The sequence below is a fragment of the Panthera onca genome, chromosome A2 (genome assembly GCF_046562875.1).
Source record: "Panthera onca isolate mPanOnc1 chromosome A2, mPanOnc1 haplotype 2, whole genome shotgun sequence".
NCBI lineage: Eukaryota > Metazoa > Chordata > Mammalia > Carnivora > Felidae > Panthera > Panthera onca.
In genome coordinates, this window is record NC_138340.1 from 76,857,512 (window position 1) to 76,872,914 (window position 15,403).

Consider the following 15,403-nt stretch of genomic DNA (forward strand, 5'->3'; position numbering starts at 1 on the left):
GGATGGTTGTGGAGGCTGCTGGAAGCCAGGCAGAGGCATCAGGAGTTGTGGGAGGCTGCTAGAGGGACAGGTATGGCACGATGACATGCTGGACGGTGGTTGTGGCAGTGACAGCAAGATGACACTTCTGAGCTGAAAGACCTCTCAAAATAAGACTTGGATATCGAGGATGAAGGACAAGGAAGGTCATGTCTCGCCCCAAGTCAGAAGAATTTTAAATGTGGCAGTAAGAGCAGAGCTGAGGGTAAGTCAGTGTGAGAGGTGACGAGGTGAGTTAGAGATGACAGCGGGATGGCCGTGGTCCCCTTCATGGCTGGAAATGGACGAGTCGAGCAGAGCTGAGTGAGGGCCAGAACCTAGGTGCATAGAGGCCGGTGGAGCCACAGGAATGCATTCACTAGAGGAGTAAGTGTCCAGTGGAGCCAGGCCTGTCGGAGACCACGCTTCACGTCTGTGGGCACAGAGGCACGTGATCGCCAGGGCAGATGTTACGGGAACTCCTTCCATGTGACCGGGTTCTCGTGAGTGGTTTCGTCTTCAGAATTAGGAATCCTGCGTCTGCTCGTCTTTATCCTTCACCGTCATTTGCTTGTTCTCCGGTGATGGCAGGTGAGGAATCGAGTTGTTTTCTTCTTTGGCGGTTCCTGTTTTACACATTCATTCCCTCAGGAAGGAAGGATTTTCTCTTGTCCGTATGGCGTAATGCCCAATGCCTAAGTTTTTGAAAATGACTCTGTTGGTGGACTGTGCCAGAAGATGGCTAGGTCCCAAGTACAGCAAGCATTCCTCCTCTGGGAATTGGCTACAGGAGGTTAAGTACTCATGCCTCTGGGTTAGAAGCCATTCACGTGATCTGCAGGAAGAAGACTTTGCGGGGGGACCATGGCAGGGCCGTTGGGGACATTGGTAATAAGCCTGGAAGCGTTCCGTCTTCCCATGAGTTGTAACTTGCCTTAGGTACTTGGTTTAAAATGCACTTTGGGAGGCACCTGGGTGGCTCAGTCAGTTGAGCATTTGACTTGATAGCAACCCAGGTCACGATCTCATGGTTGGTGGCATCAGGTCCCACATCCGGCTCTGTGATGACAGCGCGGAACCTGCTTAGGATTCTGTCTGTCTCTCTCTCTTCCCCTCCCCCACTTGCACGCATGCACTTTCTCTCAAAAATAATCATTTAAAAAATTAAATAAAATGAACTTTGGGATGAGGAAAAAATTTGAACTCTGGGAGTGGGTTTAAAGTAACAATTCCAAACCCCATCTTGACTTCAACAAAGTAAAAAATGGCCACCTATAATTTGGTTTTACCTTGTGCACAAGAGAAAGGAGACATAGCCTGAGAACAAACCAAATATGTTCTAGTCTATCCAGAGGGCTTTATTTGAAACAACATGTCAAATTAAAAAAAAAAAAAAGTTTGGGGTGCCTGTGTGGCTCGGTCAGTTGAGTGTCTGACTCTTGATTTCCCAGGGTCAGGGGAGTAAGCCCGTGTCGTGCTCCACGCTGAGTGTGGAGCCTGCTTGGGATTCTTTCTCTCTCCCTCTCTCTTTGGCCCTCTCCCCTGCTTACACTTTATTTCTCTCTCTCAAAAAAAAAAAAAAGTTCTATCATTTACATTAAATCTATTTTATTTGTTCATATTTTGTATTCAGAATGCCTATCCCTACGCATTCTGTTTGTTCAACCAGTGTTTGAGTGTGATTGGTGTGCAGAGGGCTGCGCCAGGTCCCAGGAGGGGGACAGGGGCGTGACCGAGGTGAAGGAGGCATGGTTCCGCCTTTCAAGCAATCTGCCATCTGGTAGAGGCTCAGACGGATCTAGAGAGAAAGTGTCAAGAGAGAAAGTGATAACTGTCTTGACGGTGCAGGTAGAGAAAGCACCATGTGAGAATAGCGGGGGACCAAAGCAGACGCCATGACAGAGACGAACTGGGCTTGGAAAGGCAGGTAGGATTTGAAGACCGGTTCTTGCTTTAATGACCAGTTACTACGTGACATGCTTTGTTGTACGTGTTGTGACTACATCGTTTCTCCTGCAGGGAGGTGGTGGCAGGAAGGAGAAGGTGGTTCATTCTCTGGGGTGGAGAGTGATGGTCAGGAGATGTGACAGCAGGAGTCCTTTGTGAGCTGAATCTTTGAAAAATAGGTGGCTCTCTGCTGGGTGGATAAGACACGAGGGTATTCTCGGCTACTGGAACAACGTAAGCCAAGAGAAGGGGTCATGAATCACCCTGTGCGTTGCAGAAATCGTTCATATGGTTGGAGAAGCAAGGGGAGTGGTGGGGCTGGAAAGACAAGGGCCAGGCTATGGAAGGGCCAACAGGAAGTGATGTGGTCAGTGCATCTTAGGAAGGTCATTTGGGCAGCTTTGCGGGTGGTGGTGGTTTAGTTTGGGAAGTTGGAAGACTGGCAACAAGAACACTGATGGGAAGACCGATTTTACCGTGAGTGAGAGAGCGCAGAAAGGCATAGCCCAGCTGGTGTGAAGAGCGAGACAAAGCGCAAGATCCTAGACCAAGAAATCACATAATCGGGCTCCTCCTTAGTTATGAAAGACTTGAGAGAAGAGCTTCTAGGTTTCTGACTTGGTTGACCTCGTGGCTGGTGGTGTCCTCTCCCCAGTAGAGGACAGGGGAGGGATGGAGTGTTGCCCTTTGTGATCTGTCATTAGCCGCTGGGACAGCTACGTTGGAACCATCCTTCTGGGAGTCGGATATTTGTGTCTGAGGCCCAGGAAAGAGAAATCAGGCATAAGATACAAGATACCAAGCAAACACATTGGTGATACCTACAGAAAACCTCAATAAGGTGTGAATGGAGCACAGTGAAGAAAGGCGAGCAAGATGAAACCAAAAGAACCAGCTCATGGGGAGCCTGAGCTCCAGAGTTTGCAATTAATTCGTAGGCAGTAAATTTTTTTTTGCACGTACTTACTTTCTGAAGGAAATAAGTAAACGCTACCTGAACATTTCACCCATTTGATGTTAGTGGGAAACGTAGACGTGTGTCTGGTGGGTTCATCTGCAGATGGGGTGGCACAGCTGACTTGGCTTTGCCCCCCTTTGCAGCTGTTCCCCTGAATCGGGCCAGTGCGCATGCCGACCGCACGTGATCGGGCGTCAGTGCAACGAAGTGGAGTCTGGTTACTACTTCACCACCTTGGATCACTACATCTATGAAGCAGAAGAAGCCAACTTTGGGCCCGTAAGTAGGGGGGTGCTGGGCAGATGGGAAAAGCCATGTTTGGGGAGCAGTAATGGCATATGCACAGTTCATAAGGAGTCCGTATAAAAAGTATTTTTACAGCTCTTGTCAGTGGTAGGATCAGGACCATTCCTTCTTGGAAGCTGTTCTATTTATTTTTAAGCTTATTGATTTATTTTGGGGGTGGGGGACGGCCACGAGCAGGGGAGGGGCAGAGAGAAAGAGAATCCAAAACATGCTCCACACTGTCAGCATAGAGCCCGAGGCGGGGCTTGAATCCACGAACCATGAGATCATGACCTGAGCCAAAACCAAGAGTCAGACGCTTAACTGACTGAGCCACCCAGGAACTCCAAGCACAGTCCTATTTCAAGCCAAGTAAATCTGTAACTCACAGAGACTTTGGAACATCATTAATAATGCTTCTGGTAGGTTTTTTGGCGGGGAGGGGTGAGTAGTTGTTTTTCATTGGTCCACTCCTCTACTTATGCTCCAAAGTTCTTGTTGATCTAGTATAGCAAATACTCAGAGAAGACATTGCTTTCTGTTGCTGTCATTAGCCATCCCAAAATTCAGTGGCTTGAATGTACGTCTGGCACTTCAGCTGGGGTGGCCAGAACAGCTGTAGGCTAGCTGGGCCTTTTTTTTCCACATGACCCCACCCCCAAGAAGCTGCCTTGAGCTTCCTCACAGCATGGTGGATTCAAGACCATGAGACTTATTACATGGGGTCTGGCGTCAAGGAGGAGGAAAGAGAGAGACACTGCCAGGTCTCTTAAAGACTGGGCTCAGAAGTTTCAGAGGTCCCTTTCTCAAATTCTCTTGGTCAGAAGTCACAAGCCCAGAGTAGATCCGAGGGCAGGGTAACACAGGTTCCAACTGTTGGAGGGAGAGCTGAACGCCTATGCATAGAGAGAATGAAGCACTTTGTCTTTGGAGGCAACTGATCACAGTGGTTCTACGTGATCCTGTGAACACACTCAGATGGGTGCTTGGGGTAACAGAAACTGATCGATTTTTAGTCTCGGTGACCATCAGAATGAACTCCTCTGCGGTGAGCCCTCATGATGGTATGAAGTTTCTTTGCTTGTACTTGGAGCTTGAAACGAATGCCAGTGAGAAAGGCAAATACATCCACTGGATACTGGACGAGCCTTGTAGAAAATCTGGGAAATGGCTCGTCACTCCTCGGCTTGCTTATGAAAGCATTTGGGACATTCCCCCTCCTTCCTTTAGGCTCATTCCTGGTTATATCATAGAAGGTGTCTTCCAGGCCCTCGGAGCCTCATCTCCAGTGTTCCAAGACTACCTCAACCACAAAACCAAAGGGAAACCGATTCCTCTTTATATGTCAAAAACTTACACACTCTACTGAAAAACGTGACTGCAAGAGATGGGTGTAATGCCTATGGTTTGGACCTTTGGGTGACTTCAGATTTCTTTAACTGTCGTATTTATTTGAATTCCATTTCAAGTAAAGCCTAACTACTGCCCCCCCTTGTCCGCAGGGGATCAGCATCGTGGAGCGGCAGTACGTTCAAGACCGGATTCCTTCCTGGACGGGAGCCGGCTTCGTCCGAGTGCCTGAAGGGGCTTATTTGGAGTTTTTCATTGACAACATACCATATTCCATGGAGTATGACATCTTAATTCGCTATGAGCCACAGGTAAACCTTCTGTGGACTATCGGGGGTGGTAGAAATCTCTTCTTCTAATGGACACGGTTTTTGTGAAATGTGGAGGTTGCATTAGCGTAGAGGAACCCCTCTGACTTCATACCCCCATGGAAGTGAGAATGTACATTTTTCTCGAATTAAGCTTCGCAAACTTTTAGTGATTCATCGTTAGGCGCTCAGCCTTGTTGACACCTGAGGTGGTGATGTGTGAGACCCCCTCCTTGACGTCACAGCCTGCGTAGCCCAGGCTTGGATGCATACCCCACCTTTAGCAAAAGGCTGAAAGTGGAAGGTGCAAGAGCAGAGAGGCAGACAGTCCCGGAAGACAGAGAGGCTCACAGCGGCCCAGCTGTGCCAGCGGGTGCCAACACGTCCCATAAAGAATCGGTTCTAGGCCTTAAAACAGAGATGGAATTTTGACATAAAAGGAAGTGAGGAATGGTGTGGCCAGGGGGAGAGCTTTGAGAGTGTGGAAACGCAGCTAGATAAGGGCATAGGATTGGCAAGGATGCTAGGATCAGCAAATGGGCTTGGACACTATATTAATAGGGGTTTGAGCAGGGGATTGTCCTGATCTGAGCTGTGTTTCCAGACACAGCTGGAAAGAGGATTGGGAAAGGCGGGGAGCGTCGGGAGGCTGTGTCTTGTCCTGGTGAGACGAGATTAGGGCTGGAGCTGAGACAAGAGCAGAGGAAATGGTAAAGAGGGAAAGGAAATGCAAGCGTTTTTCATTTAAACTTGGCAAATGACCGATTGGGAGAGGTCTTTGTAAACAGACAGGCAGCAGCGGCCAGTGTGGATGCTCCTTTGATGGCTTGCTGCTTCTTCTAGCTCCCTGACCGCTGGGAAAAAGCTGTCATCATGGTGCAGCGACCTGGAAAGATCCCAACCAGCAGCCGATGCGGTAATACCATTCCCGATGATGACAACCAGGTGGTGTCCTTATCGCCTGGCTCAAGGTCAGTGTGACACTGGTTTGCAGCTCAGGAGAATGAATATGCAAATTGTTTTTTTGTCCGTGGTATCTTGCCTTGTGTGTTGTCCAGTTAGCATTTCCGAGCCACAGCCAAACATGGGCAATTGCCTTTCTTCCTTGGCAAGGATCTATGTAGATCTTCGACTGATGGACTGATGGATTGGACACTTAAAAGCTGACTTTCTGTTGTTATTTTTCCCTCTCGTTTTGGGGCAGGTATGTCGTCCTTCCGCGCCCCGTGTGCTTTGAGAAGGGTGTGAATTACACGGTGAGGTTAGAGCTGCCTCAGTACACGTCCTCTGACAGCGACCTGGAGAGTCCCTACACGCTTATCGACTCTGTAAGTGGAAGGTCATTTCTGATGTGAAGGTCATGGGGGAAAGGCTGGGCAGAGAGGGTTCATCTATTCCCCCAGAGGATTTGATGGAGGGGTAACATGGAGAGCTTAGGTACAGTCATTCTTTCTTGCCTCTAATGCCACTTTGCTTATTTATTTTACTTTATGTTATTTTGTTTGTTTTTTTGAGAGAGAGAAAAATCACACACGAGCAGGGGAGGAGGAGTGGGGGTGCGGGGAGAGAAAGAGAGAGAGAGTGAATGAATGAATCTTAACTAGGCTCCATGCCCAGCACAGAGTCCAGCTCCCGTCTTGATCCCACGATCCTGGGATCATGACCTGAGCTGAAATCAAGAGTCTGATGCTCAACCAACTGAGCCACCCAGGCGCCCCTGATTTTAATAAAAACTCTGCCGCCTGGAAAGGATTTACTCAAGCTGATTGTTGATGAAAATAAAAAGTATCTTAAAAATGGCATTGCAAAAGCCATCAGGCTCTGTAAGGTATCTCTAGATTTTTTTCTGGCAAGACTATTTACGAACGAAGAGGTATTTACTGTATTGAATGAGTCCGAGTGTTTTCATTGCCAGAGTCAAAAAAGCATTTGGGGCTTTCACGTGTTGGCTCTTTTCAGTTGACGACACAGACACCACCGTAAGAACGCTCTGCTGTTCCTCTTTCTCCGCAGCTTGTTCTCATGCCGTTTTGTAAATCACTGGATATCTTCACTGTGGGAGGATCAGGGGACGGGTTGGTCACCAACAGTGCCTGGGAAACCTTTCAGAGATACAGATGTCTGGAGAACAGCAGAAGCGTTGTGAAAACACCAATGACTGACGTGTGCAGAAACATAATCTTCAGCATTTCTGCCCTGTTACACCAGACAGGCCTGGGTAGGTATCCCCGACCCCTCTTTCTTGACAGCTAGGAGTACTTGGCACCGCGAGGTGTGTTGGAAGGCATGCCCTCTAGTTCTGTGGCAGGCAGGTGGCAAGCACAAAGGAAGTAGTGTCTCAACTGTGATTTGTCTTTTCTCTTTTTCTTTCTTTCTTTTTTTTTTTTCTTTTTTTTTTTAGAGAATATTTTAGTGATGGGGCACCTGGGTGGCTCAGTCGGTTGAGCATCCGACCCTTGGTTTCGGCACAGGTTAGGGTCTCCCGGTTTGTGAGTTCGAGCCCCACGTCGGGTTCTGTGCTGACGGTGTGGAGCCTGCTTGGGATTCTTTCTCTCTCCCGCTCTCTCTGCCCCTCCCGTGTCTCTCTCTCTCTCTCAAAATAAATAAACTTTAAAGAAAAAAAAAAACAAAGGAATATTTCAATGATAGAGCACCATTATTTTAGTGATAGATGCAATCGATATTCAGGAAATACACACGGTGACGAGGGGCAAAGCCATGAGGACACTGCATTTCTGTAGGCAGGTGGGGACTTGGGATGGAATCAGGGAGCATCATACTACTGAAGTTTGCTTTTCTCCCTGAAAGGTCATACCGCTCCCAAAGGTCACTGGCTTTTGTCTACGGTCCTGTGCTTATTTGACCTTTGAAGGCAAGGGGAGAAAAACCTTAATGACCTCCTTCTGAGAAAAACTGCTTTTATCTGCCAACTCCGTCTCCTGTTGGTTCCCGCCTGCTCATCATAGGGATGACATTGTTTGAAATGGGAATTCTGAATAAGCCAAGGTGGTGAAGGGGAAGGATCAGGGCAAGCCCAAGGAAAGGGGTGGTCCAGTTCACAGCCAGTGTGACTGGCTACATGCATTGCTTTTTTTATATATATATAATGTTTTAAAATCTTTATTCATTTTTGAGAGAGAGAGTGTGTGTGGGGGGGGGGCGGAGGGCAGAGAGAGAGGGAGACACAGAACCCAAAGCAGGCTCCAGGCTCTGAGCCATCAGCACAGAGCCCGACGTCAGGCTCGAACTCACATAACACGAGATCATGACCTGAGCCGAAGTTGGACGCTCAACCGACTGAGCCACCCAGGCGCCCCATGCCACGCTCCTCTCTCTCTCCTGGGGTTGGCTGCTCCGTGTCTCAGGTTCTGACCTCTCTCTCCCCTGCAGCTTGTGAATGTGACCCCCAGGGCTCCTTAAGTTCCGTCTGTGATCCCAATGGAGGCCAGTGCCAGTGCCGGCCCAACGTGGTTGGAAGAACCTGCGACAGATGCGCCCCGGGCACCTTCGGCTTTGGCCCCAGTGGCTGCAAACGTACGTTAATCAGAATTGTCACGTATCTGTTGAGATGACCTGGGAAATACCGAGCTGGGCTTTGTGGCTTTGGAAGGCAGGGCTTCCCTCCGCAAAACCCATCGCCTGAGTCATGAGCGTTCTGAACCGGGCACGGGGGTGCTTCTGTTTGGGGGTGTGTTTGCATTTAAGGAGTTTCTCAAGGCGGTTCCACCCTCGCCTGTTCCTTCAGCTTGTGAGTGCCACCTGCAAGGGTCCGTCAACGCTTTCTGCGACCCCATCACTGGCCAGTGCCACTGCTTCCAGGGGGTGTATGCTCGGCAGTGTGACCGGTGCTTGCCCGGCTACTGGGGCTTCCCCAGCTGCCAGCCCTGCCAGTGTAACGGCCACGCCGACGACTGTGACTCTGCCACCGGGGCGTGCTTGGGCTGCCAGGACTACACCACGGGGCACAACTGTGAAAGGTACGTGCTCACCGCCTCTTTTTTTAGTTTTTTTTTTTTTAATGTTTATTTATTTTTGAGACAGAGAGAGACAGAGCATGAATGGGGGAGGGTCAGAGAGAGAGGGAGACACAGAATCCGAAACAGGCTCCAGGCTCTGAGCCGTCAGCACAGAGCCTGATGCGGGGCTTGAATTCACGGAACGCGAGATCGTGACCTGAGCTGAAGTCAGACGCTTAACCGACTGAGCCACCCAGGCGCCCCTTTTTTTTTTAATTTAAATTTTTAATATCTCTAGAGGAGTATAGATGTCTAGAACACGTATAACCAGAAAAGAGTAAACGTGAAGGTCTAACATTTCACATTATCTTACGATGCAAATCACAAAAAGTTTTTATTGTGTCATCATCAGAAATTATAACCACTGCTGGATGTACATATAAGATTATTGCTGCATGAGCATTTTTGGAGTGATCAACTCAGCGGATTTTTAGTAATCCAAAACTTCACAAAATCCCCTTTTTTTATTTTTATTAAAAAAAGTTTTTTAATGTTCATTTTTGAGAGAGAGAGCAAGTGGTGGAGGGGTAGAGAGAGAGGGAGACACAGATTCCGAAGCAGGCTCCAGGCTCTGAGCTGTCAGCACAGAGCCCGACACAGGGCTGGAACCCAGGCACCCCAAATCCAGTTTTTTTTTTAACCAAGTTAGTTAACGTAGTATAATAATGATTTCAGGAATGAAATTTAGTGGTTCATCACTGACATATAACACCCTGTGCTCATCCCAACAAGTGCCTTCCTCAATACACATCACCTATTTAGCCCATACCCCTATCGACCTCCCTTCCAGCAGCCTTCACTTTGTTCTCTGTATTCAAGAGTCTCTTATGGTTTGTCTCCCTCTGTTTTTATCTTAGTTTTGCTTCACTTCCCATACGTTCACCTGTTGTGTTTCTTAAATTCCACATATGAGTGAAAGCATATGTTTATTTTTCTCTGACTAACTTATTTCGACACTGTAGATCCATCCACATTATTGCGAATGGCAAGATTTCATTCTTTTTGATGGCCAACTAGTATTCCATTGTATATAAGTACCACATCTTTATCCATTCGTCAGTTGATGGACATTTGTGCCGTTTCCATACTTTGGCTATTGTCCATACGCTGCTGTAAACATTGGGGTGCATGTGCCCCTTCAAATCAGCATTTTTGCACCCTTTGGATAAATACCTGGTAGTGCAATTGCTGGGGCGTAGGGTTCCCGGCCTCTTGAAAGTGAAGAGAATGAGATCATTTTTGGCTGAGCAAACAGCATCTTAGACCAACACCAGGCAAAAGCTCCAGCAGACTCCAGAAGGTTTCATTTCTGTCCACCTCAGTATTTCCTAGGAACTCAGTCCTTTAGCTAGCCCGTAGTTGATTCCTTCTATGTGCTGGGCATTGTGCTGGCACTGCAGAGGCAGCAGAGAACAAAACCAACGTGAGCTGCCCTCGTGGGGTGCCATCCTAGAGGTCAGCACAGACCTGGACGGAAATCCTGTCTCAGCAGATTCTTGCCCAGGACCCGAATTCTGAAATGTTAATGCCTAAATTGGGTCAAGGTAGAAACCAAATCCGAATAGAATTAATCAAATTTTAGACGGCTTTTTGGTTTGAAACACATTATGCAGCTACAGGTTCTGGGAGACTGTAGAAAATGTGCATCAGTATACCTGTTCTCCAGGTAGCAAATGAATTGAGTAATTTTTATGACTCTAAAGCATACCCCACTGGGTATAGTAAAAGAGGACCTACCTAGAACGTACCCCTACTAACGGTACAGCCAAGCTCGGTAGATGCGAAATAATCCACGTGGAAAAATCACATGCTGGTTTACACTGTTCATCACTAAATAAAGGCAGATGTGCTATGAGAACCTGATTTTTCTGGAGTAAATAGTCTTCACCTTTTACCTCAATAGATTTTCTGTCTTTTAACGTCCATCCACACTATCTGGGACTTTTGTTTTTAAAATAGCAACAAATGCTTCAGTCAGTGGGAAAATTGCTCATCGGATGAGAGAGAAATTGTCCATGGAAAGTGAATACGTGATTGACTTATGGCGGAAAGACGTGCCTGGAAGCAAATACACGGTTCCCGGCTCTGTGCTAGAGTAGTTGGTAGTCAAGAATTTGGAGGTTCCAGTAAACTACTCCTTCAAATAAAAGTTACTCCTTCCAAGTACAAAAGTGCCTTGTAAGAAGATAACAAGGAGACAGTTATACAAGTCTTGAAAGGAAGAAATTAATATATTGATGGTGTCGGTTTTTTGCATTAAGTTTTTCATTCTTGTTCTTTGGAAGATGGAGAATAAGTTTAAGACCGACAGATGAGAAACTTAGATTCAAAAGGACAAGGGGGGGCCTGGGTGGATAAGCCATCTAAGTGTCTGACTTGATTTCAGCTCAGGTAATGATCTTGGGGTTTGTGGGATCAAGCCCCGCTTTAGGCTCTATGCTGACAGTGCGGAGCCTGCTTAGGATTCTTTCTCTCCTTCTCTCTGCCCTCTCCTGCTCTCTCTCTCTCTCTCTCTTTGTCACTCAAAAATAAACTTTAAAGGGGAGCCTGGGTGGCTCAGTTGGTTAAGCGTCCGACTTCGGCTCAGGTCATGATCTCACGGTCCGTGAGTTCGAGCCCCGCATCAGGCTCTGTGCTGACAGCTCAGAGCCTGGAGCCTGCTTCACATTCTGTGTCTCCCTCTCTCTCTGCTCCTCCCCTGCTCATGCTCTGTCTCTCTCTGTCTCAAAAATAAAAAAAAAACATTTTTAAAAATTTAAAAAAAAAAAAACTAAAAAGGACAAGAGAGTGGGGTGGGGAACACAGGTGGTTACCCGCCCTGCGGGTGTGAGATCCAGCATGCTGGGCAATGAAGTGGGACGAGCATCTGTGAGAAGAGCCTACTTGATATTTGGGACTGTTTTGGGTTTTATTTGTAAAGCGTTTTGTTTCTTTTAGGAAAATGAGGGTGTGGGAGGGGGAGAATTTTTAGCCCTGCGTTTGGATGACAAAGCTTTATTAAAATATCTGGGATTCTGTAAACCAACTTCTCATCTTTCTTTTTTCTTTGCTTTTCTCTTTTCTCTTTTCTTCATTCCAAGAAGATCAGAGTTTCAATCCTGTGAATTTAAGAAGTAGCCCTTGGTTCAGCTCACTCCCAAGGGGGGAAGTGGTGGGAGAGGCAGGAAATGAACACTCAGTTTCTATCATGAGGTAGTTGGATGTATTTCACCTAGAAAAGCCTCATAGAAAACTTTTTCAGAGCCTGTCATGCAAAATTGCTTCACCTCTGCTGACTTTCCCAGCACATAATCTGGGAACATGTTCTTGTATCGTGTCTGTGTCTAATTAAATAGAAGGTTAATTTCCACTAAACAGCTTTGCCTTCTATTTCCTCATCTCCCTCCCTCTGCCCCATTTAAAAAAAAAAAAAATTCTGTCTCAAAAGGAAAAGAGCAAAACAAAAACAAGGCATGGAAAACAAAATGAATTGGCAATGTTTAGACCTGAGTTCCAGGCTCAGCTCTGCTTCTAACCTGCTCCATGACCCTGGGGGAGTTAGCTCACCTCTCTGAGTGTCCCGCCGTCGGCAAGTACCATAACCAGGTTGGGTTAGATGATCTCCAAAGTCCCTTCAACCTTTTACGTTACAGGAAGTGAAAAAGTAACCCAATTAATCACTCATGTAGAGAAGCAGCATCACATAGAAGAATTCTTGCTTCAGACAAGTCAGGAGGCTGAATTCAGATCCTGGGTTATCAGTAACTGGCTGTGTAGGCCTTGTGAGTCATTTAAGCTCCATGGATTCCTGATCTGTAAGGAGAGGAGTTGGGAGTTGATAAATGACATCCCTTGTGCGTCTCTTGTTTGAAACCATCTGACAGGGGCGCCTAGGTGGCTCAGTCGGTTAAGCGTCCGAGTTCAGCTCAGGTGATGATCTTGCAGTTTGTGAGCTCGAGCCCTGCATCGGGCTCTGTGCTGACAGCTCAAAGCCTGGAGCCTGCTTTGGATTCTGTGTCTCCCTGTCCCTCTCCCACTCCCCCACTTGTGCTCTCTGTCTCTCAAAAATGAATAAATGTTAAAAAAATTTTTTTTAAAAACTGAAAAAAAAAAAAAAAAAAAGAGAAACCACCTGGAAGGCTCAAGAGTCCTGCTGCTGGAGCGCATCCTTATCAGCTTTGTTACTGGTAAAGGCTGGATTGCAGAACATTCCACCATGGGCTTGCTAACTGATTCCTCACACCTCCGGGGCATCGACAGATGATCACATGCTGTCTTCCCACCCTGCACCCACCCCCTTCTCCAGACCCTTTAATGCAAGGCAGAATGCTCTGGAAGGCAGGCAGCTGGTAGGACAATAGGGTCACGTGAAGAGATGTATCTCTTCTTCTGGGGGCGGGGGAGAAGGGGAAGTGAGTTAGGGTCCTACTGCAGTGACCCTGCAGGTGTTATCCCCAGACCAGCAGCATCAGCATCACGTGGAACTTACTGAGTTAGAAATGAAGGCATGAGCTAGCAAACCGTTTTAGCAAGCCCTCCAAGGGATTCTGATTGGTGTTACCGTTGGAGAACCAGCGCCCTAATGGAAAGTTCTCCAAGTCAAAACATGAGGAATGGGGAGTGAACGTTCCCCAAGCAGAGAACACAGTTTCTAAGACTCCTTCTTGTAACAGATTTCTTACAAATGTGATTCATGGCCCTCTCTCCTCTGCGACTGATGCAGGTGCTTGGCCGGTTACTATGGCGATCCCATCATTGGGTCAGGAGATCACTGCCGCCCTTGTCCTTGCCCAGATGGTCCCGACAGTGGACGCCAGTTCGCCAATAGCTGCTATCAAGATCCTGTTACTTTACAGCTTGCCTGTGTCTGTAATCCCGGATACGTTGGTAAGTAAGGTACAGACTTTTGGAGGAAAGGATGTGTCATATTTATGAGTCTGGTTGTTGGTATAGAAAAAAGATGAAGAGGGAACCAATTGAGTTTCATTTTTACGATCCTTAGTTACACCTGAAGGGAAGGTGAAACACAAAAGATGCTCTTTTCCTGTTGGGCATGTGGAGAAGAGAATTCTCGAGTCTCCGTGATGATGTTATATAATACAAAACAGGATAGCAAGTTCACTTAAATCCATGAGTGAATCCCTCGGAATAGTTTTCCCTTACTAAGCAGTAGGAAGATTGTCTTACATTTTACTTTTCCACTCCCTTATCCAGGTCCTGGCAGAAGGGTCTCAAGGTAGTGGTGAAGTGGCCAGACAGTGGGCGGAAGGAAGACAACTGCCATCCCCAGATGGCCCCCAGATAATGGAATTGGTCAAAGCTAGATGTGTTCTTTGTGGTTTATTATACTCACCATGATCTGTCAACACTCAAGGAGGACAGTTCCTTGTGAAAATAAGCTCCCTTTCATTTCACCCTTGATGCCACGGTTTCAGATACTAGTTACCCTTATTCTTAGCGGAGAAATATTGGCACACGTGTCAGGATTTCAGGATTTCTTAGGGAAATCGGTCATCATGAGGCACCCCATTTTGCAGGTTGCTCACGCAGGAGCGGTGATTTTTTTCCGTTAACGTAATGTTTGCATTAGGAGCTAAGATCAGTGAAGCTTTACGCTGTTAGGTGGTGATTTAGCTCCGAATCGGCTCCACCTATGGAATGAGAAGCTGAAATGTCCTGTTACAACTCTTGCAGCTGGCCATGTCCCCGCTGTGGCCTCTGAGCCAGGGTGCCGCCATGTTGCAGACTACAAAATTCTTCTTGCCCCTGGCATCTTGTCCCTCCTAAAGACGGGGTCATCCCGGGCTCTGGGAGGAACACAGCACTGCCTGGGGGGGGTGCAGGAATGTCGGCGGGGTGAGGGGTGGGTGGCTGGACTTTTCAGTCAGCAAGCTGAAGGGGTTGTGCTTGGTCACCAGGCTCCAGATGTGACGACTGTGCCTCAGGCTTCTTTGGCAATCCCTCGGACGTGGGGGGCTCCTGTCAGCCTTGTGAGTGTCATGGCAACATTGACACGACAGACCCGGAAGCCTGTGACAGGGAGACCGGAAGGTGCCTTAAGTGCCTGTACCACACGGAAGGGGACCAGTGCCAGCTCTGCCGACTCGGGTACTATGGGGACGCGCTCCGCCAGGACTGTCGAAGTAAGATACGGATTCGTCTTGCCCGCTTAGAAGGACTTCTGCCTTCTTCTTCGTCATCGGGGGATAATGACATCTTGAGGTGTTTGTTTCGTTTGGGAAAACCCTTTTAGAGTTTTTCCTCTGACAAAAGAAAGATGAGATTGACTTTTTTTTTTTTTTTTAACATCCTCATTTTCTGGCAAGACTGAAGTCCCAAGATGTAACTCAGTGCCTGAGGGAGGGAACCGGAAAGAAAACTGTGTAGCTGTGTCACCACAATAAGTGCCACCCAGTAGAGTGTATTGATTTTATATTCTGCCCGTGAACTTGCCGATGGGCTGGGGCTCCTAGGTCCTAAATACCTACTGGGGTCCGTACCTTTCCTCGTGTCATTGATGGGGAGAGCCTTCCCGCTTAAGG

The 15,403-nt window shown here is 47.6% G+C and overlaps 1 protein-coding gene across 1 annotated transcript in view; it reads left to right on the forward strand.

Moving 5' to 3' along the window:
- LAMB1 (laminin subunit beta 1) overlaps positions 1-15,403 on the forward strand; it is a 74,064-nt gene that overhangs the window by 30,892 nt on the left and 27,769 nt on the right. The window contains exons 13-21 of the mRNA XM_078442557.2: positions 3,067-3,202; positions 4,711-4,869; positions 5,710-5,837; positions 6,071-6,194; positions 6,880-7,084; positions 8,257-8,400; positions 8,612-8,843; positions 13,585-13,748; positions 14,780-15,004. Of these exons, the coding sequence (XP_078298683.1) occupies positions 3,067-3,202; positions 4,711-4,869; positions 5,710-5,837; positions 6,071-6,194; positions 6,880-7,084; positions 8,257-8,400; positions 8,612-8,843; positions 13,585-13,748; positions 14,780-15,004 (1,517 nt within the window). The remainder of the gene's footprint in view (positions 1-3,066; positions 3,203-4,710; positions 4,870-5,709; positions 5,838-6,070; positions 6,195-6,879; positions 7,085-8,256; positions 8,401-8,611; positions 8,844-13,584; positions 13,749-14,779; positions 15,005-15,403) is intronic.